General features: G+C 33.8%; 2 protein-coding genes across 5 annotated transcripts; one reads left to right on the top strand and one right to left on the bottom strand.

Annotated features, from left to right (window-relative positions):
- Positions 1-2072: 2072 nt before the first annotated feature.
- On the bottom strand, positions 2073-6257 carry LOC141698646 (uncharacterized). Its single transcript, XM_074503417.1, has 5 exons — positions 5944-6257; positions 5492-5598; positions 3326-3812; positions 2589-2707; positions 2073-2474 (listed from the first exon to the last, which is right to left on the bottom strand). The coding sequence occupies exons 1-5, from the start codon at positions 6187-6189 to the stop codon at positions 2276-2278; spliced, it is 1158 nt and encodes a 385-aa protein (XP_074359518.1). The 5' UTR covers positions 6190-6257; the 3' UTR covers positions 2073-2275.
- Positions 6258-7098: 841 nt separating this feature from the next.
- Positions 7099-15662, top strand: LOC141698088 (histone deacetylase 9). Of its 4 annotated transcripts, XM_074502701.1 has the most exons (14): positions 7104-7350; positions 8655-8767; positions 8862-8979; positions 9708-9782; positions 9867-10086; positions 10752-10815; positions 12329-12421; positions 12515-12623; positions 12790-12839; positions 12917-13007; positions 13908-13978; positions 14211-14309; positions 15076-15142; positions 15253-15662. In XM_074502701.1, exons 1-14 carry the CDS (start codon positions 7314-7316, stop codon positions 15336-15338), a joined length of 1293 nt encoding a protein of 430 aa, XP_074358802.1. In that variant the 5' UTR covers positions 7104-7313; the 3' UTR covers positions 15339-15662. The 4 variants fall into 4 exon arrangements, 3 of the variants coding, with proteins under 3 accessions (XP_074358802.1, XP_074358803.1, XP_074358804.1); XR_012564938.1 differs by lacking the exon at positions 15253-15662 and having other exon boundaries at positions 7099-7350; positions 14204-14309; XM_074502702.1 differs by lacking the exon at positions 7104-7350 and having other exon boundaries at positions 8655-8771.
- The last annotated feature ends 7380 nt before the right edge of the window (positions 15663-23042 follow it).

Genomic DNA, 23042 nt, shown 5'->3' with positions numbered 1-23042 from the left:
AAATCAAAGACACTTATAGAGAACTCAGAGATCTCGATAAGCCATTATACTTATCGAGATGTCAGTTCTCTATAAAACAAACTGTAGATCTCGATATGAACCCCAAGTACAGATTGCAGACAAGTTAAAGATTCAAGATTATCAATCAACAAACGATCTAATCACTTAAATTGAAAAGTCTACAAAAGGAGGTTGAAGAGTGCAAGATCAGGGGCCAAAATTAATTGACAAATGAAGGTCACAAACCTACAAGATTTGCAAGAATTCACTGAGCCACAAATGGAAGCTTTAGAGATAACTTAAAGTAGGGTTTAGTACATCTTATTGTATGCTGTGTAAACCTGTGTTTACTAATCTATAAAGTAAACACCGGTCCTTTGTTTTTAAGTGTAACAAACAGATCTAAATTTTCTTGTACTCTCTCAAGGAAGAAGCTGAGTTTTTATATTCTTAAGAACCCAGGAATTGTAGCAAGGCATACTTAATTTTAATACAAATTAAGTGAGTTTTGAAATACTGTGTTTATTGTGCATGTTCTTTATATTCTGCTAAACATAGTATCTCTACAATTAAACTGCTTTATTCACCACCTTTCCAAATCAGTTTTAAAAAGACTAAAAATCAAGAAAACACATTCATACCCCCTTTGTGTTGCACTCAATATCTAACATATGGTGAGTGTTAGTCCAGAGCAAATTTTAAACGAAACTCAGTATGAGAATTTTCCGGAGTGCCCCACCAATTTTCGACATAATCCTCATGAATTCTCCCCCATAAATTATTATTGTTTAAATATCGACCGGTAATTGGATCAACAAATTATCGAATCCAAGAAATACATAATTGTAATTTTTCGGAGTGGAGCCAATTAGTACCCATTTTTTTAAATATGTATATATATTTATATAAAACACAAAATATGTGAAAAGATATGAGTATGTAAAAATTTATGTTACAAGTAAATCTGAATTTTGCAATTTATAGGCTATAATATATGACCGTTAAAAATTGAAATTATAGTTGTTAGATTTTGGAGTCATTATATAGCCGTTGGAATTGTACTAAAACACAGTAACAAAAGCATCAACAAAACAAATAAAATAATTTAAATAAATAGGCCCCATTAATTAATGATAATCAGCGAGTTCATTGAAAATTGATGGAGGGAGTGGTGAATCGAATGGATGGAGTGAAAATCCTTGCTGCATTCTACTTTTACGCTCAATCATTAATAAAGTTCATGAATTGTTTTCTTAAGGCTACCGAGCATACGCTCTTGTGTCCCGTAAAAAACCTTAATGTTTTAAATTCATTCCTGTGATATTATAATTACCCAATTACATGTGATATATTCATAGAATTTTATGCAAAGTTTCATAATCCCACCTTAGATGAATTGCACTCTACACATCCTGCTTTGAAGTCCATAGAAGGACTCGAAGCCATTCCTGGCTAGCAGTATTAGTTTCATCTTCACATGTAAATATTTAGCTCATTTTTGCTGTAAGATATCTTCGAATGGGTATACAGACTGGAACTTGTAAAATCCATTTGCTGTGAAGCCCTAAAGCTTATAGTGTGAGTCAACATATTATAATCACTTCTACTTGAGCAAAAGTGTTACAAATTTATTTTAGCTTCTCAAATTCATTTTCCAGATTTGTTATTCCCTTCTAAAATGCATACTGTAGTCCTTGTCAGCCGGGGCATTTGTATCTTGACATTAACAGTGTGTATTCTGCGAGAGTTGGTGGTGTCTAAAAGTTCAGCATCTCTCGAGGATCTGAAGATTTAAGTATACAAACAAAGAGTACAAGCACAGTAGGCAGGCCTCAAGATAGTGATCTTCTATATTGTCAGATGACCATTACTTTTTTGACATGCTATTAAAGAGTCCAGATTTGGATATATTGTGATAGTACGATTTGCTAATACAATATTATGAACTAATGAACTTCAAACCATGCTTTGGTATCAATCTTTATAATAGCTTTCACTCTGTCTTGTGTCAGAACTCAGAAGTCGATCACAGAAGGCAAAATCATATTATAATGGCAACTTACGTTTCTAATTCAAGGTTATTGGTAAGCTGATGACTATGAGACCACCAACTGTACATTGATGGTAAAGTAAAACAAAAACACAATAAAGAGATGAAAGCTCTTTGCCACAAATAAAGATTTTGATTTCAAGTTATGAAAGTTTAATTATTAGCTGTGTTTACAGTCTCCACAGTGCAACAACCAATATCCTAGTAAAATGGAGCAGTTCATTACTAGACAACACCTACAATAAACGCATTCCATGAATCTTGCTGCTGAAAACTTGTTACCTCTTCATATTTTACGTCTTGACTATCACCAAATCCTTCAATTCTTCTTATGTTTTCACTGTCTGGCATCTGGCGAATCCAGAAGTGGACAGACTTAAAACCAGCCTCTTCCAAACAGTCTCTAATCTCGGGTAATGACCAGCTGAAACATAACAAATAAGATTTTAATAGTTTTAAAAACTAATTATATTGTTCTTCGCTACTAACAGTATGTGAAATAAAATATTAGCAACAATAGTGACAAGGAAATACTCACAGTCTCCATTCATACGAGAATGCATGGCGAATTTTCCTCTGTGGCTTTTGTAAATTGTAGTGAAGGCTGATCCTTGTTTTTCGCTGAAGGATATCAAATCCCGTTTGCTCCCAGACATACTAAGTCAGATTAACAGTAGAAGTTAGCATTCCATCAGTCAATCAAAAGTAAAGTTTCGAAACTAATAGTACGAAGAAATTTTTGCAATAAAACAATTAAATTGTTAGAATCATATGCTTCGCGCAAATATGTTCTTACGCACACATCTACTCACGACTAGCGAAAATAAATACATCAAGAAGTTAATAGAAGTCATAAACTAGATCCGGAAAAAGAAAACTTGGGCGCCAGAATGCAGTTCTTGTGATACTAATTAGGGAGTTCTAGAGCTCACTAACTTACAAAGAGAAGTTTCTTCTAGACATTATTTACAAAGGAAAGATTGACTGGGTTCCTAACCAAGTTAAAATATACAACACCAAAAACAAATCTACACTATGGATTTATATAGTAGCATGCTCTATTATCTTTGATAGAACTTAAAGCATGATAAAAATATATATCAATGATAAGTACTAATGGCACTCATGGACATGTAAGATATGGAGGATGTATTTAAGGATATTTACAAGGGTGGAAAATGATATAATCTTAGTAATCACACCAAAAGGAAAAAAAATGCCAAAAGGAAAAAAACTGATAGTTGTTGTATCAGGCATTAATAAGCAAACATGTACCGTGAAATTGGGGAATCTTCTCTGCAGCTTAAGCTCACACTCCGATGATGTGCCACCGTATAAATCCATCACGAATATACCACCTTTTTTAGACAACGAACTAAGGGCATATTTAAAATATGAAATCAGCTCTTGACGACTATGAAGACAGCAACAACTGTAATTAAATGCACACACTATATCTCTTGGGGGCACGGTGGAAATATTTTTATTAGACGAACAAGCTCCAGCTAGTGTGGTAGAGAGTGTATCAATATCTGGAACATCTTCGTTATCCTTTGTAATATTCTTTATGAAGTCTTTGGGCTCAAATTCCACTAATTTAGCCTCGAGAGGATGCAAGACATTACCATGAAAAAGAGAGATTCTAGAGTACAAATCAGATCCAAATTTGTTAAGATTATTCTCCATGCACCAATTAAGAGCCTCAACATCAAAATCTAGGCCAACAGCAGTTCGTCTTGTGTCGCTACAAAGCCACTCTGTACTGCCAAATGAAAAGATATAATATACTTTGAGAACTTGATATGGGATGATTATATAACTGAGTGACGAACCAAACTCCAAATTCGAGAGTTTACCAGTCTCATAAAGTTCTTAATATAAGTAGTAAAAATACTGTATATTACAACTAGCGAATCAGCTGCCATATTAAAAGGCCAGTTCAGCTTCCATAATATTAACAGGCTAAGTCCAGCTTAACTATTATGAATTATCCATATTAACAGGCTAGTTGAGCTTAACTATTATAATGCAAAACATTACGCTATTATACTTCAATTATGTAGACTATAATAAGAGTTCATGATTGTATTTTCTTTGTCTCATTTATCGTTTTACAAGAAAAGAGATAACTTTAGCCTCTAGGTCAGCTTTCAACCAAGTGAAGGTTGCAGTATCAAGTATTGTTCAAAACCCTAATGAGAGTCGGCCGTCATTCATAACTATCATCCATCCTTCACCATCCCCTCCTTCCATCAAATTCACATCCGTCCATCCTCTCATCCCGTTTCTTCCATTTCTAAATCTTTAATTTCTATTATAATAGTTTTCAATAAAATCGAGATCTAAATCCTTTTGGGTGTGATCTTGTTACCGTACCCATCTTTTTGGATTGTTGATTGTCCCCAATTTTTGGGTGTATGTCTTGCGGCATTTTTGATTCGTTGTCATATTGCATTAAGAATGATTTATACGGTGTATTGGGAGATCTGGGCAACCCGCTTCAAATCTGGAATTGTGGTATTTATCGCGAGAGCCCACCTCGCACAACAAAGGATTGTTCAATATATGGGGCATCTGTATCCCCAACCTCAGTTGGTGTAACTGATGGATATGAACACTGGTCTATCACCGGTTTTTTAAGTGACCAGGTCAATTGTGATTCTACTATTTTCAATGATAGTGGTGTCGACTGGATTGCTTGAGAAACTTTTGTAATCATTTTTATTTTTATTATCAAGAATATTCTATTGTTAAGCAATCTGAAAACAAAACGGCTATTTGTTTAGCTCGATTTTTGTTTCACAATCAGGTTGTAGTTGTCAGTTTGGGGGTTTGTCCCGACTGTATTCTTATGTTTTATGTTCAATAAAATCTTATTGTTCGTTAAAAAAAAAGTATTGTTCTGATAGTAACAAAAAACTATGGCTGTTTGTAAACAGTGAAAGAGGTTCGTGAGAACTTAAAATATTCACAGTTGACGCTCAGCTTCAAGTATAACACCTTGATAGAGTTTAAAGGGGTTGAGATGAAAGATTTAGGCCTTAAAGCTTCTTTTCAGACATTTATCAACGAAAGAAGCTGAACTTTGCACAATGCTAGAACTAAGCAAGAAAAGTATTTGCCAGGAATGTATTATAAATATCAGAACAAAATATTTTCTTATATTAATTAAGAACGGATGTGCTTATAAGTTAGCCCTAACTGAATAAAAGTGTATCCAACTCAAACTGATATCTATGAAATCAGTTAAACAGCGACAGAGGATACACTGAACAAGATAATCTTTATAAAACGAATCAGAAGGAAAAGAAAGTAAAAAAGAACTCTGCTTTAACACCATTACATGTTTTCTCTCCCAAATATCATTGAAGACACATTGTGGTATACATGAGAACTCAAATTACATAATACTAAGAAGGAAAAGACGAAGAGAAACAGTACCTAAGAAGTGCAGTGCCACAGAAATCTTCTTGAAGATGAAGGGGTACTCTTCCACCGACATACATTAGGAAGAACTTCTTCAGATAGCTTATATCCCCTTTTGGTGACTGCAAGTAATAACAATAATAATTTAACAAAAAAAGTTTTGGCATTCGTGAATGTACCACAACCACAACAAAAGTAACCCTAACAAGAGTGATTATCATTGTTAAGCTTAGACAAATAGTTAATTATACGAGAGTGGACTCACTTAGCTCCACTTGACAGTTGTCACAGCTGTAAATACTAATGCACAATATCATAAAATCAATATAAGAACAGAACACTAGTAAATAAAGATCTTTAGTAATGTATGCAACAAACAAATATCTTACAAGCACACATTAAGACAAGAAAAATGGAAAGAAATGACAATGTAGAATAAAGAACAAAGGGGGGGGTTACAGTAGTACCTGAACAGATTGTTGATAAAGTGAGAATTTGGATGGGAGACCAAAAACAACATTTGAAGGGGTTTGAGTATTGTGAGTGTTGTTGGTGTCTTCATTTTCTTCTGAGTCAGAGTTTTGGACATCATTTGGAAGTGTGGAAACAGGGTAAGTTGTGTTGTGTTGTTGATCATCGTTGTCTGAATTGTAATAGTAGTTCTTTTCTCTAGAGCGTTGTGGGTGTTTTTGCTTCTTGCCGTGCTTTCCCATGCTTTTTGCTACCCCTGCCGCCACTCTTAACCCTATTTTCCCTTGGCCGAGGGCTTCACACTGTTTTTTATGTGTCTGTTTAGACTCGGATAACAAACAATAATTGGTTTTTTTATTTTTAAAATCTTATGTTTTTTTTATTTTATAAAATTTATATTTCTTTTTTATTTTATAAATTGCCTTTTTTCGATGTATTTTCTGGTATTTTTTGTTTATATAGAAATAAATTCAATTTTATTAAATTTTAAAAAAATATATAAATGAACCATGTTTTTAGGGGATGTTTGAACGGATGATGTGAATGAGATTTAAAATGAGAATAGGTATAAGTGATATTACAAGAGATGCGTACACATTCGGGCCAATTTTCGACCCGGCCTTAAGAAACTAGGACTTTGACCGGATAGAATGTTTCGAACTTTAATTTTAATTGGGCCGAACCAAGTATTTCAGGGAGATGTCAAAATCTTTTTTTTTGCTAATTTAAAATGATAAATGAAATATCAAAATCTGTTTAGGCTAGGTGTGTGTCTCTATCAAGGAATTAACATGGTATTGTTTAACTCCTATTCTTATTCATCAAATTACTAATTTAAATAATATAATATGGAATTGTATGTTGCGGCTCCGATTCAATTAACCTTACTCGTTAATCAAAAATCAAGTACCGTATAAGAGTTACTTTCCAAAATATTAATTTTAGTAAATTTTTTTAATAAAAAATAACTATTTTCATTAATTTATTATTTTATTCTTTATTAGATTTCATTTTTCTTAAAAAACTGAAATTCCTACCCAATAAAAAAATCTAAAATTTTGATATAGAATAATCTGTAAAAATTCCTCAAGAACAAAAGCTAAATTCATAGTAATTTAGCTGAAATTAAATCTAACCAAAAAACGAAGATATAATCTGACACATCTCTCTTTCTCTCTCTCCCTCTCTCAATCTCTCTCTCTCCTCTCTCTCAATCTCTCTCTCTCTCTCTTGTTTTATTGTTCTCGAAAACACCTCAGGTTGAGAGTAGCTACAGACCAACTACAGCGAGGGGTGAAGAATGGCGAATTTGGAGTGACCCCCTCGACAGTCTTTTCCTCATCAGCTGCCTACTACCATATTCATCATGCGCTCTAAGGACAAAATTTCCTACTTCTACGACGGTATTTATCTATAGCTTTCTTGCATTTTTTCCTCTTTTATTTACATAATTACATACACTTGTGTAGTATATTAGCTGTTTCTTTTCTTGAATGCGTAATATAATGTTGAGAGTGTTTAAATACAAGTATTGGGGTTTGCAATTTTTAGCCTCCCTCCTTCTCTCTTGTTTTTTTATATTTCAAACCCTAGATTTATACCCATGTCTGCTGTAGTTTTTTTATTTTCTTAATTAAGTCCCGGAATTGGATTTCTTTGGATTTACCGCGAGAGCCCACTATTGGGTTTCTGCTACTTTTTTTCTGAAAAAAGACTTGTTAATAACAAATATGCTGTCAAGAAAATATAGCTCAAGGGTATTTTTTTGAGAATAAATTTCGACTCTATAAGTTATACTTTGGGCTGAACTATGCGGCCCGTATAACCTTGGACTTGAGGGTCGAAATGGATTTGAGTTGTAAATGCTACAACTTTAGAACAAAAAACACAGTTGAATTTTTTATTTTGGACAAGAATGTAGCTGAATGTTAATGGATTTACTTGTTCTCTGTAATACGGTCTCAGGCTAGATATTTGTGTTATGTTGTATGATGCCGGTTCCTATTCGAAATTTATATAATAGTTTTTTCTCAGTTCTTTTCAAGTGGTATAAAATGTCCAGGGATGTGGATATTCATCTTCATATGTAATTACGAATATTCAGTTTTTTATGAAATGCTTTTATATCTTCGGACTGGGAGAGTATGTGCATATTTACATTTAAATGCAAGTTACTTTAAAATGATACCATGATAGTTTATATGCTAAGATCATTCCGGGTTATAAGAATGCTGGATACCTTCTAATTAAATCTGTTATAACTAGTTAAAGAGACCTTGATACTGCATTACCATTTTCTGTATCTTCTATGGCAATTGTAACTTGCTGACAACTGTATCAGCTGAGCCCAGTAGATTCGTTGACAGCTATATTAACTTAAGCATCTGTCACTTTACTAATATTTAAATGCTTAAGGAATTGCCCAATGTGTTGGGACTGAGAGGATGCATTTTTGTGTATATAAATGCACACTCACATATATATATAGGAGGAGGTTCAAGGGAGACGTGGTTTTAGTGAGAGACGGAGAGACATTGATTAATCACCATTGATTTTTTATGAAATATGTGGTCAAGATCTTCCTGTATAATGCTAATAAATATACTTATTATAATGTCAAAGGGCAGTATTTGAATAGCTTAAAAATACATGTCAAAGTACAAGTGAGTACCACATTTCGACTAACAGTACAAATGAGTAATTGCAGGAGATGTCGGTAGTGTTTACTTTGGGCCAAACCATCCAATGAAGCCGCATAGATTATGCATGACTCATCATTTGGTTCTCTCTTATGATCTTCACAAAAAGATGGAAATATATGTTAGTATGTCAAACAAATGTAGTGCCTTTTCAGTTTCTTTCTCCTCTGTTAATATATAGCTGCATGTCCTGATTTCGCTGCTGTATAATGTAGAGACCTCACAAAGCATATCCCGTCGAGCTTGCTCAATTTCATTCAGCTGATTATGTGGAGTTCTTGCACCGCATAAACCCTGACACGCTCAATCTGTATCCGAATGAATTGGCAAAATGTAAGACTTGGGTTTGATGAAGTCCTGCAATTTAAAACATGCCTTATTGTTTATGACTTGCCTGAAATTTTATTAACTTTAAAAGTTTAATTCTTTCTGTCACAAGAAATTGTTAAGAATGAATAGAAGGTTGAACGTTGTTTGAGATAAGTCATAAGAGTCCATGGCTTTAAATGTTTTTAAAGCTCTGAACTTTTGCTACCTCCCTACCTAATGGAATGGTGATTTACTCTCTTCAACTTTTAGTAACTAAAATTGATCTGAAGGCGCAATGAATATCTTCTGTATTAAAATATGCTACTTGTTTTTTTAATTTTTCTGGTGTTTATGGTTTCAAACTTATATAATTGTTGTCACTTTAAAGTTCCGATTTCTGATATGTCATTTGACTAGAGAAGTACTAAGCCGGAGGTTATATTTATCTACTATCTAGGTATATGTTATGTAGTATATTATTTCTTGTTCCTCTCTTGTGTCTTCGCGTCTTTTTAGTTAATCTTCATTCATGGAATAGTTAAAAATGGATACATAGATATAGTCATTCTAGGTTAGGGAAATTTATAAATCTGTACTTGTCATAAAGATATCCCTAGATCTTTCATGCTAGTGCTCATGTATGGAGAAGTTGACGGTATTGTTTGCTAATGTTCGTAGAAAATGGAAGTTTTGACAGTCGAACTTATGTACTTGGGTCATAAATGTTCTATCTCTTTGTTTTTTGCCTACAGATAATCTTGGAGAAGATTGTCCTGTTTTTGAGAACTTATTTGAGTTCTGTCAAATTTATGCTGGTGGAACGATAGGTAAGAACAAGGTCTTATTTCCTAATGGTGTACTGTATGAACTTTTTATGCTTATATTACAAAACCGTTTGTCATATCTTGCAGATGCTGCACGTAGACTGAACAATCAGCTCTGCGACATTGCTATAAATTGGGCTGGTGGACTACACCATGCCAAGAAGTGTGAAGCATCTGGATTTTGTTACATCAACGACTTGGTTCTAGGGATTTTGGAGCTTCTAAAGTATCATGCACGTGTCCTATACATTGATATAGATGTTCATCACGGAGATGGTGTAGAAGAAGCCTTTTACTTCACTGATAGGTTCTGAAACTAACCTAATATTTTATTGTATATTAGAGTATGTAATATGTTTGCAGACTCTTTGAATTTGCTTTATACTAGAATTTAGAATGTGCTAATTTTATTCCTACAAAGTTGAATCAAATTATCACTCTCTTGTAAAGTAAAAGTTGCATTCCATAAATTATCACTTTCCAAAAGGTTATATAGTGAACGATGTATGGGTTGGATGGGCCCTGTTTATGGACCATCACATACTTAATATCTGATGCTGCACAGAGTAGCTATGATCTTCCTCTGCCTGTCCTTTTTTCAAGCTTATTAGAAAACTTAGTGCTGGTCTACTCAACACCAGTGATGTCTCTTTCCACGTGTATTTTGCCTCTCGTTTCTGCAAATTTACATCCTGCAAAGTCTGTGAACAAACTTAAATGCTTAATTGGTTTTTTAATGAATTGGTCAGGGAGAGAAGTAAATTTGTTGAGTTGGTAAATTGGATAATAACTGTAAAGAGTTTTGTTGGCCTACTTGACGTCTAATCTTAGATATATCTGTTCATCAGTATAGTGACTGAGAACTTCATTAAATTCTAGGGGATTAAAGATTAAGTCATTGTAGTCCTTAAAGATTCACGGTTTTGGAGATTATCGTAATTCTTCTCAAAGACTTGCTGGTTTTGGTGACAGGGTTATGACCGTTAGTTTTCACAAGTATGGGGATTTGTTCTTTCCTGGAACTGGCGAAGTGAAGGTACTGCTGTTTTCCAGTGTTTATGTTATTAATCATATTGTTGAAATTAATTTCTCATTTATGGGATTGTTAAATAGAAATGCATCATCATATGCACTGGTTTCTACTTTCTACTGTTATTTATACAAATTTTGCGTACATGGTTTATGTGTTAGTATTATTAATCAAGTATATGTTGCTACTTACTTTTGTTACATATCAAACTCTTCATAGCACTAAGCACTTCATATTATAATAATCAGTATGCCTTCAAGAATGTATTACATCTGTTATTCCTTTTAAATCAATTTCCCCTTGTTACCGGAATGAACTGTTCATAAAACTGGAACATGATTCTACTTTTTAAGCAAGGGATATTTTAATTGTATTATTAAATATTCTGTTATCTACTTTTCACATGCATGTTATTTGGTATTAATAAAGTAGGTGAAAAAACATTTTATGTTAGTTTCTTATATGCATGTCTAGTGAGATTTTTTTTTTACCATTTTGTTCAAAGTTAGTAGAGTTTTCATTTCCATCTGTTTGTTTCTTGGGTGTTTCTCCTTGCTTTCTCACTTAATCATATACAACTACAAAAGATAGGAGAAATTGTTTAGTTTATTGCAATATATCTCAATTCACTCTTTTTCGATTAAATTCATAAACAAATAAAGATCGTGATTTATATTAATCTCGACTATAACAATTCTTTATGAGAAATACAGTCATAGTTTATGATGACGAATAATAAATGCTCACATTATTTACGGGTCACCTGACACCAGGATTACTTAATTGGATGTGGTGTACCCTGAGGTCTTCGACGTTAGAGGTGTGGAAGCCATACTACTTTGTGTAATTCCCTCTGCATTATGAGCTCATCTTGGGCTTTTGAAATAATTTGTTTCATGATGGTTTCTAACAAGCTCATGATCTTAAATCGGTTCATCATTTATTTCTTTGATAATGTCTAGAGTTCTCTATTTAGTTTCCTTTTCACTATTAAATTTCTGAAAATCCTTCAGAGTCAATCAGTGATAAAATTATAGCAAATTTTCTGTGTGGCAATGACAAAAATAGAGTCCTTGAAAAGAAATCTTAAGTCAAAGAACCATCTTGTGCTTTTCCCCTAATAATTATATACCAGCATAAGTAAAGAAGAACAATTATTTTTGGACTTTACTGCAGTGCAGTAGTTTCTAGATAATTTTAGTGTTTTACCTATCCCTTTATAAACTTAATAGATGTCTCTATTTCCATCCATTACTTGAGAACATTACTTGCTCCTTAACATCTAGATAAAAATAAATGAAAGAAGAAATATAATGGGAAAATCGGAAAGCTCGTATGGAGGTTCCCCTTTTTACAGAAATAATGGTGGCTATTACTGCTTTTTGTTTCTGCTGATGACACTTGTCAGATCTGTACATAATCATGTTTGTTTATTTCCTAGTTTGGTGTCTGGAAATTACTAAATATTCGTAGTTGCTCAACCATGAATGAATGTTTGTTACTATTTTAACTTGTGAAGGAAATAGGAGAGAGAGAAGGGAAATTTTATGCTATTAATGTTCCTCTCAAGGACGGGATAGACGATGCCAGCTTTAATCGACTTTTCAAGACAGTATGTTGAAAGCTCAATATTTTTAAAACTAGACCACATTCTGAGCATTGATAGCGTTGAGGTTTAAGTTGGCATGCCATGTTTGTTTTGTAGATTATCTCGAAGGTCGTTGAAACATATTTACCTGGGGCGATAGTTCTACAATGTGGTGCTGATTCACTTGCCGGTGACCGCTTAGGCTGCTTCAACCTTTCTATTGATGGTAATAGTACACGTTCATTGTGTGTTTGATGTTTTTCATTAACAATTTGCTGTTACATGGCAACCTATTTAGTGTTCCTTCATTATATCTGTAAGTTTATTTGTAATGATTTTGTAATAAAACTTGCTCTTTGTTTGTTATTTTCATGCACTGAAATTTTGAACAGGGCATGCTGAATGTGTCAGGTTCGTGAAAAAGTTTAATCTGCCATTACTGGTAAGTGTTTTTACCTTTTTTTTAATTAACTCCTATAAATATATTATCAGAATGAAGCAAGGAATTTGCTTTATTAGGTAACTGGAGGAGGGGGTTATACAAAAGAGAATGTTGCTAGATGTTGGGCTGTTGAAACAGGGGTTCTCTTGGACACCGACCTTCCAAATGGTTCGTACCAGTTTTTTCCCCGTTTTAGGATTTATGCTTTTTTATGCACAAGTATCCATTTGTAAAGTACTGCAAACAAGAACTCTTCCCCTTCCAATTTATATAGGATTTAGTTTTCTGTACTTTTTACTCATTGCTCAGAGTATGAAGTTGATGGATCTTTAAGTCAATATTAATATTCAGTACGAACAACCTTTTGCCTGAATCTGATACACTTGTCTGGGTGTTTGAGACGATACAGAGATATACTGTACACATGTTATATCTGTCGATAAAAAGGGTAAATGAATATTACTAGGAAGTAGAAAGAAGCATAATATTATTAATAAGTTTGACTGCTTGTTGGTTGCTCATCCTTATTGCTATTACTTATTCCAAGCAGAGAGCTCGCTTTCCCTAAGAAAGCTGTTGTCGTGCCTTGTACATTTCTCTAAAACTGTTTTTATTTTTTTATTACTTAATGGTCATCATAAACAATTGGAGATACCGAGGTTACAATTGTTTGTTTCACTAGAAGCTGTTAAAAAATGTTGTCATGCCGAAATTATATTAGCTTGATTTTAACAGTGAAATCATTTTCTTTTGTAATTTGAGGTCTCCAAGGGCCAGTATAATAATATCATCATTCGCCTTCCACAATTATCATTTTTTTCAGGACACTGGTTGCATGGTCTAGCGACTACACTTTCAGATAAACCCATTCTTAGTTTTCATCACAACTGAAATGAACTTAGTACATCCTTCGTCGAAAGAGAACACTAAATATTTCCTTGAATATAATGGAATTTTGAGGACATTTAGGTGTTGCTTAACCTCTGCTATTTTTTTTTGGCTAATCCCTTAACCTCTGCTATTTGTTTGGTAACATATTAACATATCGTTTCTGTTTCCCTTTTGCAGAAATACCAGAGAATGAATATAGTAAATATTTCGCCCCAGATTATTCTCTGAAGATTCCAGGGGGGCACATAGTCTGTTCCTTCTCCTTTTCTTTCCTTTACATAATACAAATTTAATTTGAAATTGAATACACTTTGCTCAGATAAAAGATGGCCAGTTTCAAATCTTTAGATTCTTCTGTATCTGTAGTAATACATTATTGTTTTAAATCGATGCATCGTGTTCACATAAAAGCACAGAATGCTTAAAGCTTTAAACCCTTTCCCTGTACTAATTAATTGTTTGATGATGTTGAGTGAACAGGAAAACTTAAATAGCAAATCTTATCTTGGAACAATAAAAATGCAAGTGATGGAAAACCTCCGCTGCATCCAACATGCTCCAGGTGTACAGATGCAGGAGGTAGGGAGAATATTATAGTTTCTTGTTAAACTTTTTCACATTCACACATCTTTTATGGTCTTCTCCAATTGTTTTATATTAGCTTCCTAGTCCTGAAAGTGGACATATCTTCAGTGAACCAAAGATATTTGTATATAATTATGACCAAAAAAAGCCATAGTTGGACCCTAATGGAGACTTGAGCTAACATTCAGCCACTGTGAAGGTGGCTGGACTCAGAAATGATTAATCTTGTGAAGGTCAGATTAGTTGCATGAAGTTCGATATTTATAACACTATCATGAGCCTTAAGATCACATGGACTGAAGTCTTACTAAAAAAATAACATAAATATAATAAAGTTAGGTGCAGAACTCGTTTATTTACCTCTAATCAGCAGTAGCCTCCAAATTTACTTGGTCATTGATGATTGCTTACTCTAGGTTCTAAATCAATTACATTTAAGTTGCTCATGCAATACCATCACGTTTACCATATTTCACAGTTCTAAGAAAGCTGTGCCTGCAATTTTTAAAAATTAGAGGTTGTGAAAACATTTTTGCTTTATTCTGTTATAGCATTTTTCAACTGTATTTTTGTGCAGAATCACTACTTGGGCCATACATGATCCAACCCTAGATTTTAGGTTCAGCTTATGATATAATTAATAACTTCAATACCATTATAACAGTCCTTGACCTACAAATCAAGATACATAATCTAATAACAAAATATATTCCTGTACATTTCATTAATTCACAAAGTATATTCATTCTTCATTTGGCAGGTTCCACCTGATTTTTATATTCCTGATTTTGATGAGGATGAGCAGGACCCTGATGAACGCATGGATCGTAAGTTAGCTTGACCCAATTGTTGCTATTCAAGCTTCTTTCAGATAATGTAATTTTTGATGTTTATTCTGATACATTCTCTTTTTCTTTTTTGTGGAAACGTTTTCCAGAACAAACCCAAGACAAACACATCCATCGTGATGATGAATATTATGAAGGTGATAACGATAATGATCACAATATAGAAGGTGGCTAAACTGTGAAGCTAACTTTGCTGATAGATAGCTGGCTTTTTTTGGGTTTTAGTGTCGTTGCAAACTATTGTTGCCCTTTTTTATGGTAGACAGTATATAATTTTTAAAGGGGGATAGTCAGGAAGGAAATTATGGGCAGATACTAAAATAGTTACATAGTTTGCAGATGTGTTGGTAGATCTTCTGCATTAACATAGTTGGTAGATTTGTTTGTAGATCAATTTAGTTTATAAACTGAAATGATTGTATATTCTTTGAATTTGTTAAGTTCAGCCGAGTTCCATCAAAATCTATAGGGGAAACAAATTTGCACTTGAACCTGAAAAGTTTAAACCAGAGAATAGTATATTTCAATGATTATTTATATATTAACTTTTGATTGTGGGTAACCAAAAAAAAGAGGACTCCCTCTGGTCACAAAATATAAGTCCCTTTGATTTTTTACGGGTATTTAAGGTGTATAAAAGGCAAAGTACTGCATATTTTTTTTAAAAAGTTTCTTTTCTTGAATTAAAATTTAATATGTATACTTTTACTTAGAAAAATAAAATTTAAAATATGATTTGTGGATATCTTAAAATACGCGAAAAAATTCAAAGGGACTTGTATTTTATTTTGGGACGGATGGAGTAATTTCCTTTATTTTGGTAAACCAAAAAAAATATTTAATAAATAATTGATGGTAACCTTAAAATAAATTGGGAGCATTGTTAATTTTAATTTATTTTGTCATAGGTTGTAATATAACTTGAAAAAATATTAAGACATTGAGTTTTTCTTTAAAACCTTTCAATGATTAGATATAACTAGCTTTATAGCCCATGGGAGGCACGGGAAAGCTCTAGTCTCGTTTACTAATAAATTGCAGACCGGCTTCTGAAATGCAATAGTGGTTGTGATGCGTGTTATCTTTTCTTTGTTGTTAACTGTTACTTTGATAATGCAGTGCTTGTATGTTCGTAGTTGTTAACCTGTCGAAAGATATCTACACCTTTTTTTACAAAGCTCTTGTAGATGTACATAGTTGAACATGGCTAAACATGATTTAATCTACACCGTTTGGCAAAAATTATGGTTCTGGAGCTGCAGTTGAGACATGTTATAAGAAATTTTGGATCTCCCTTTCAGTTAACCTTAAATCAATCACATATTACTCTACATAGAATTATAGATTACCATTAGTACATTTAATCGGATATTATATATTAATCTCTCACTTTTGATCTATTATAAGCGGGGATACTTCAAGCAGAGATGTGCTCAAACTTCGTAACATATGTTGCAAGGCTCTGTGGTATAATGAATTCACATATTATATTAAATGTTAAACAGAAGTACCATTACGATTTGAACTTCCCTGTTTGTGTCAATATACAGAATACAAGTACCAGTACCATCATGTTAACTTCTTCCCAGATGCAGTTCACTAATAAATAAATAAAACTGGGACACCTCTCCGCGAGGCAGGCGCCATACTTCTTACCAAGTTTTGATCCAATTTTAGGGAGACTCATAAAATTTCTACGATGACCCACTCAAATTTATATAGCAGATAGATTAAAAGTTATAAAACAATTGTGCTACTTTGCACAAACTGAGGTATAAAAGATTAAAGGTCTACAATTATGCTACTATTAAGATATTGAAAGCTTAACTCATGTATCTTAAACACTACACAGTTTCTTTAACAACATTAGTAATTGCTAGATGTTGTACTTGGAGTGTGCTGGAGAAATAACAGGAGTGAAACAGGAAGGTGAAACACAAGGGGTTGAATAGGTATCTTCATTCACCTCGTCAATTGTCAATATCAAATTTGATGATGTTGCGGTATCATCAAAGCTTGTTGGTTAGATTTTTCCTTCCACATGCTAGTGGCAGAACAAACCGATTTTGAGGATTCCAGGTCCTTCCTTCTTCTCATCTTCCTCCTTCATCATAGTAAATAAAAGTGTCGACATATCTCTCAAATTAAACACATCGATAGGATCACCTATAACTTTATATGTCCTCCTTAACCGAATGTAAAATCCTATTAGAAGTTGATTTGGTGCTTTAAATTGGGATACCAGACTTGTGGTCCAACTCTATGCATATTATATATTACTATAGTGTATATAAGTAGGATTATTTGTGTAAAAAACTGGTACGGCTAAATAGTAATATTATAATTAAAGTAATATATATGATTTGTGATAGTTCATGCCCGGTACAATTTGGAGATGGCAAAGACATTGCAAGTTTCAGTAAAGAAACAATATTGGATCTGTATATATATATCGGTGGTCATAGATTTCTACTATTCTAAATGATAGCAATGGAAAAGACCCGGCAAATTTGTGTGAATCCCAACCAAATATGGTTAATGGTCTAAAAGCGCTATGTCGCGTAGAGGGATATAATGATAGTAGTACAAAATATAGAACCGAACACGACAGTGTTCTCCAACTGGAATGATTCCTGTTATTTTCACGTAGTGGCAAGGTAACACCAACATTATCACAGAGAACACGTGGTGTACAAGTCATAGGTACATGCAATTCACGTAGTAAATTAGAAAGCCAATTAAGTTCAGCCACCGTACATGCAACAACACGATATTCTGCCTCGTTGGATGAACGAGCTACAGTTCGTTGTCTCCGTGAACACCATCAAATTGGCGAGTTGCCATAATAGATGACATAGCCAGTAGTAGAGGTATGATCAGATGGGTTGTCAGCCTAATTTGAATCAGAATATGCAATTAGATCATTACCAAATTGGCTACTAAGTTTCAGACCAACCATTGAAGTAGTTTTCAGATTCCGCAATATTCTTTTAACTGCTTTCCAATGATGTGATTGAGGGGAGTGCATGAACTATGAGAGCTTATTGACAGCATATGATAAGTCATGGCGAGTAAAAGAAAGGTATTGCAGCTTACCCAAAATACGTCTGTATTTAGTAATGTTAAAGTATGGGCGCAGAGTTGTGAGTGACAAGTTGTGTATTGGCAGACATAGGAGTAGTTGCGCCATTGCAATCCACCATTTTTGTTTCTGTAAGTAAATCATGTATATACTTGTCCTGGGATAAAATGATACCATCCTTAGAATTACATCAACACCCAAAAAGTAATTGAGCGGACCCAAGTCCTTGAGCGAGAAACGCGAGGCAAGTCCATGAATAATCTGTTGAACAATATTTTGACTACAACTAGTAATTATAATATCGTCAACGTATACCAATACATATACAGTAAAGGCATGAGTATGCATAATGAATAAAGAAGTGTCAGAATGTGATCTTTTAAACCCCACATGTAGCAAATAATCTGTGAGTTCATCATACCATGTCCGAGAGGCTTGTCTAAGTCCTTAAATTGCACGTTTAAGCCTGCAAATATAAGTAGGAAATACATAATCTTCGAACCCAGGGGGTTGCCTCATATAAACCTCATCATCATTAAGTTTGCCTTGGAGAAAAACGTTATTCACATCCAGTTGGTGAATATGCCACCTTTTCTGTATAGCAATGGAAAAAATAAGTCGAACTGTAGATGGTTTTATAACAGGACTAGAAGTATGATGGAAGTCAATGCATGGACATTGTGTAAACCCTTTGGCGACAAGTCTAGCTTTTTACTTATCAATACTTCCATCAGGCTTATATTTTATACAGAAAAGCCACTTGCAATCAACAATATTTTTGTAAGCATCAGCTGGCACAAGATCCCATGTTTGGTTTTGTAAAAGAGCATTCAACTCAGTTTTCATAGCCTCCCTCCAATGAATATGTTTTTGGGCATGTTTGTATGATGTTGGCACATAATAAGGAGATGTAGTAGCAGTAAAACCATAGAATTTATTTGGCTTGTATATATTATTTTGAGACCTTGTAATAACACGGCTACTTTGCATTGGTATGTCAGAAGTGGCTGGAGTCATTTATGAAGTCATTTTGTGACTGGCTGGTGGCGGGAGAATTTGAAAATGTCATATCTGGTGTGGAGGAAAATGTCATATTATGTAGAAAAACCAAGATATACACATGGTTGGGATCGTGGTTCTAACTTATTCGCAGCATAGGGACGAAACCATGGATAACATAAGCTACCAAAGACACAAATAGAAGGATATGCAGGAGAAGTTCGAAACAGACATTCATATGGTGATTTATTTCCCAAGGTAGATGTTATCATTCTATTTATGAGGTAAACAACATGGTGACAAGCAAAAGACCAAAAGTCTGATGGCAGTGAACTTTGATGTAAAAGGGTTTTTGCAGTTTCTATAATGTGGCGGTATTTATGTTCTGCAAAAGCGATACTTTGAGGAGTATATTGTGGTGATTTAAGATGTTCAATCCCTTGTGTGTTAAGATATGACTGTAAACCAGTAAATTCACCACCTCAATCCGTATATATGGACTTAATTTTAGTGTCAAAAAATCTTTCAACCAGACACTGAAATTTTTGAAAAATTATATTGACATCACTTTTAGATTTTATTGTGTAAAGCCATGTGTACCTGGTGTTGGATTTTTAAACGCAGCGGGGCGTGGAAAAACACTTTTACACATACAAAATCCAAATAAAAGCATATAAATCGTGAATAAAAATTCGAGGGATCGAATCCAACCTTTTAAAATAATTCGGAGACAACGAACAGAGATCCTTAGCAGTTGCTCCTCAAGTGTGAAGCACTCCACCGGTATCCACCAAGAAAACGACTTTTAGGAGGAGGAGGAGGAGGTGGAGAGAATTTGTTTTTCTGAAACTTTTGGGTTTCTCGGGTTCGAATAAAATAGGGTATATAATAGTATATTTATAGGCAAAATTTTCAGCTGAAATTTTCCCATAAATATTATTATTATTTTCCCATTTATTATTCTCATTAATAATTAAAACACCTTTTAATTATTAATCCTTTTTCTAAACACTTTAGAAATAATTCTCTCTCTTGATTTAATTTCCAAAAATTAAATCCTTAATTAATAATATTAAAAACTTTTCTTAATTAATTTATAATCAATTAAATCTCATTTAATCAATTATTAAATCTGCCAATTAATTATTTATTTCACAAATAAATAATTATTAGCCATTATTAATTAATTCCTCCACCAATAAATCATTCTCTTTTTATGGTGTGACCCTGTAGGTTCAATATTAAGCCGGTAGTAGAAATAAATAATAATAAAATTATTTTATTATTATTTATATAAATTCTCTAATTTATTAAATATGATTAATTAATTAATCACATTTATTCTACATCGTGAGTGATGCTTTTCAACATATCGCGACTATCCGGATAATATGAATTCACTGCTTAGAATACCAAGAACCTGTCAGTGAATAGTTACCGTACAATAAACTCCTTTTACCCTACAATGTCCCGATTAAATACAAGGCATAGATCTCGTGTCAAGCCTATCTAATTCAATCACTTGCTTACCATCTATTATGCGTAGTTCTATGCAAATTAGAAACTCCTTTCTAATTTCATTTACTCTGGCCAGAGATTCCTGAACTAGCATAAGTGGATCAGCCTTGAACATTCGCTTCCTTCACTGGAAGGGGTAGATCCTTTATTGATCATACACTATCTTCGTGTACAAATTCCTATACCCAGAAGAGCCCTAATAATTGTCCCTGGAGACTAAGAACTAAACCAAAGCATAGTTCAGTGTACACAAGATGACTATGATGACCTCAAGTCTAAGGATACTTGTACAACTATCACTAAGCGAACAACTGCTGACACGTGAGTGAACTCCATCAGTTGTTCAGCTTGGCGAGTCATGTTCAGTGAACTTATTCCATAATAAGCACCTACATACTATCTATAGTGTCACCACACAAATGTCTATGAGAACAGACATCCTTCATAATAAAGCAAGCATAGTATGTACCGATCTTTGCGGATTATTAATTACCAGTTAGTAATCCTATGACCAGGAACTATTTAAGTTTAGAGTTATCATCTTTTTAGGTCTCACTATTATGATCTCATCATAATCCATAAAAAGCTTTACTCTAAACTATGGTATATCTTATTTAAACACTTAAATAGATAAAGCCCGTAATAAAAACAAAACAAGTCTTTATTAATATCAATGAAATCAAAACAGATTACATAAAAGTTATTCCTAAATCCTAATACATGATTGGACTTAGGACATATTCCTTTCAATCTCCCACTTGTATTAAAGCCAATCACTCTGGTATCTAATACCCATCTCATCTTTATGACGATCAAAGTGACTTTCAAAAAGTAGCTTTGTGAGTGGGTCTGCTATGTTGTTGTGTGTGTCAACTCTAATTCAATACAATATAAGAAATGTTATCGCGCTTCCACTAACCCTTTTGTAGACGCATGGTTCATCTACGTTTTCGATAAAATCAAACTCTTTGATTATCTCATCAAAACGAATGTTCCATCTTTCGAGAAGCTTGCTTTAAACCACATTAATCGCAAGCAAAATCCGAACTGATTTTAACAGGGCTACAGGAAAAAGGTTTCATCAAAGTCAATCCATTGGCTTTGTTTGAATTCTTTTGCCACAAGCCTGGCCTTATAGGTCTCCACCTGGCCATCTGCTATAATCTATCTTTTGTATACCGTATACATAGATACCATTCTGGATTTCATGGCACTATGCCATTTCTCTGAGTCAACACTACTCATAGCCTCATTATAGGTCACAGGGTCGTCAACATCAATGATCGACGACTCATTGTCATTTTCAATGACAAGGCCATAATACCTCTCAGGTTGGCGAGACACTCTCCCTGATCTATGAATGGGCTATTCCACAAAAGGTTGTTCAGTCAGAACAGGTGTTTCCACTTGATCCATAGTAGTTTGTGCTTCTTGAACTTCATCAAGTTCAATTTTGCTCCCACTGTTTCCTTCAAGGATAAACTCCTTTTTCCAAGAAGGTAGCATGTCTGGAGACAAACACCCGATGATCGGTGTAAAGGTAACACCCTAAAGTCTCTTTAGGATATCCCACAAAACTACATTTTACGGATCGATATTCCAACTTATCTGGGTCAACTTACTTGACATAAGCTGGACATCCCCAAATCTTAACGTGTTTAAGACTCGGTTTCCTTTCTTTCCATATCTCATACGAAGTTTGAGGAACAGATTTTGGAAAGCACCTTATTCGGTAAATATGCTGAGGTTTCCAATGCATAACCCCATAGGAATACTGGAAGATTTGCATAGCTCATCATGGACCGAACTATGTCTAATAGAGTTCGATTTCTCTTTTCAGATACCAATCTGTAGGAGTCCACTGGGAGACTATACCATTTACTTTGAGATAATCTAGAAACACTCCATCAAAGTATTCACCACCTCGATCTAATCGAAGAATTATGATACTATGTTTGGTTGTTTCTCCACTTAATACTTATATTCTTTGAACTTTTCAAAGGCCTCAGACTTGTGTTTCATCAAACACATATCCGAATCCAGATCTATCATCTATAAAAGTAATGAAGTATGAAAATCCACCTATGGCTTGCTTAGACATTGGTGCACATACATCTGTGTGTACCATTCCTAGCAAATTTGCAGTCCTCTCTCCATGTCTACTAAATGGAGACTGCAATGCCACTTTAAAGTGAGATTTTTATCATCCCTTTTCTTTTATTAGTTTGTTCAATCTGAAGTAAATTATGTCACATATATACAAACTATTATTTAAAGTAC

The sequence above is a fragment of the Apium graveolens genome, chromosome 11 (genome assembly GCF_009905375.1).
Source record: "Apium graveolens cultivar Ventura chromosome 11, ASM990537v1, whole genome shotgun sequence".
NCBI lineage: Eukaryota > Viridiplantae > Streptophyta > Magnoliopsida > Apiales > Apiaceae > Apium > Apium graveolens.
Note: the sequence above shows the minus strand (reverse complement) of the source record. Positions and strands in the feature narration are given on the sequence as shown.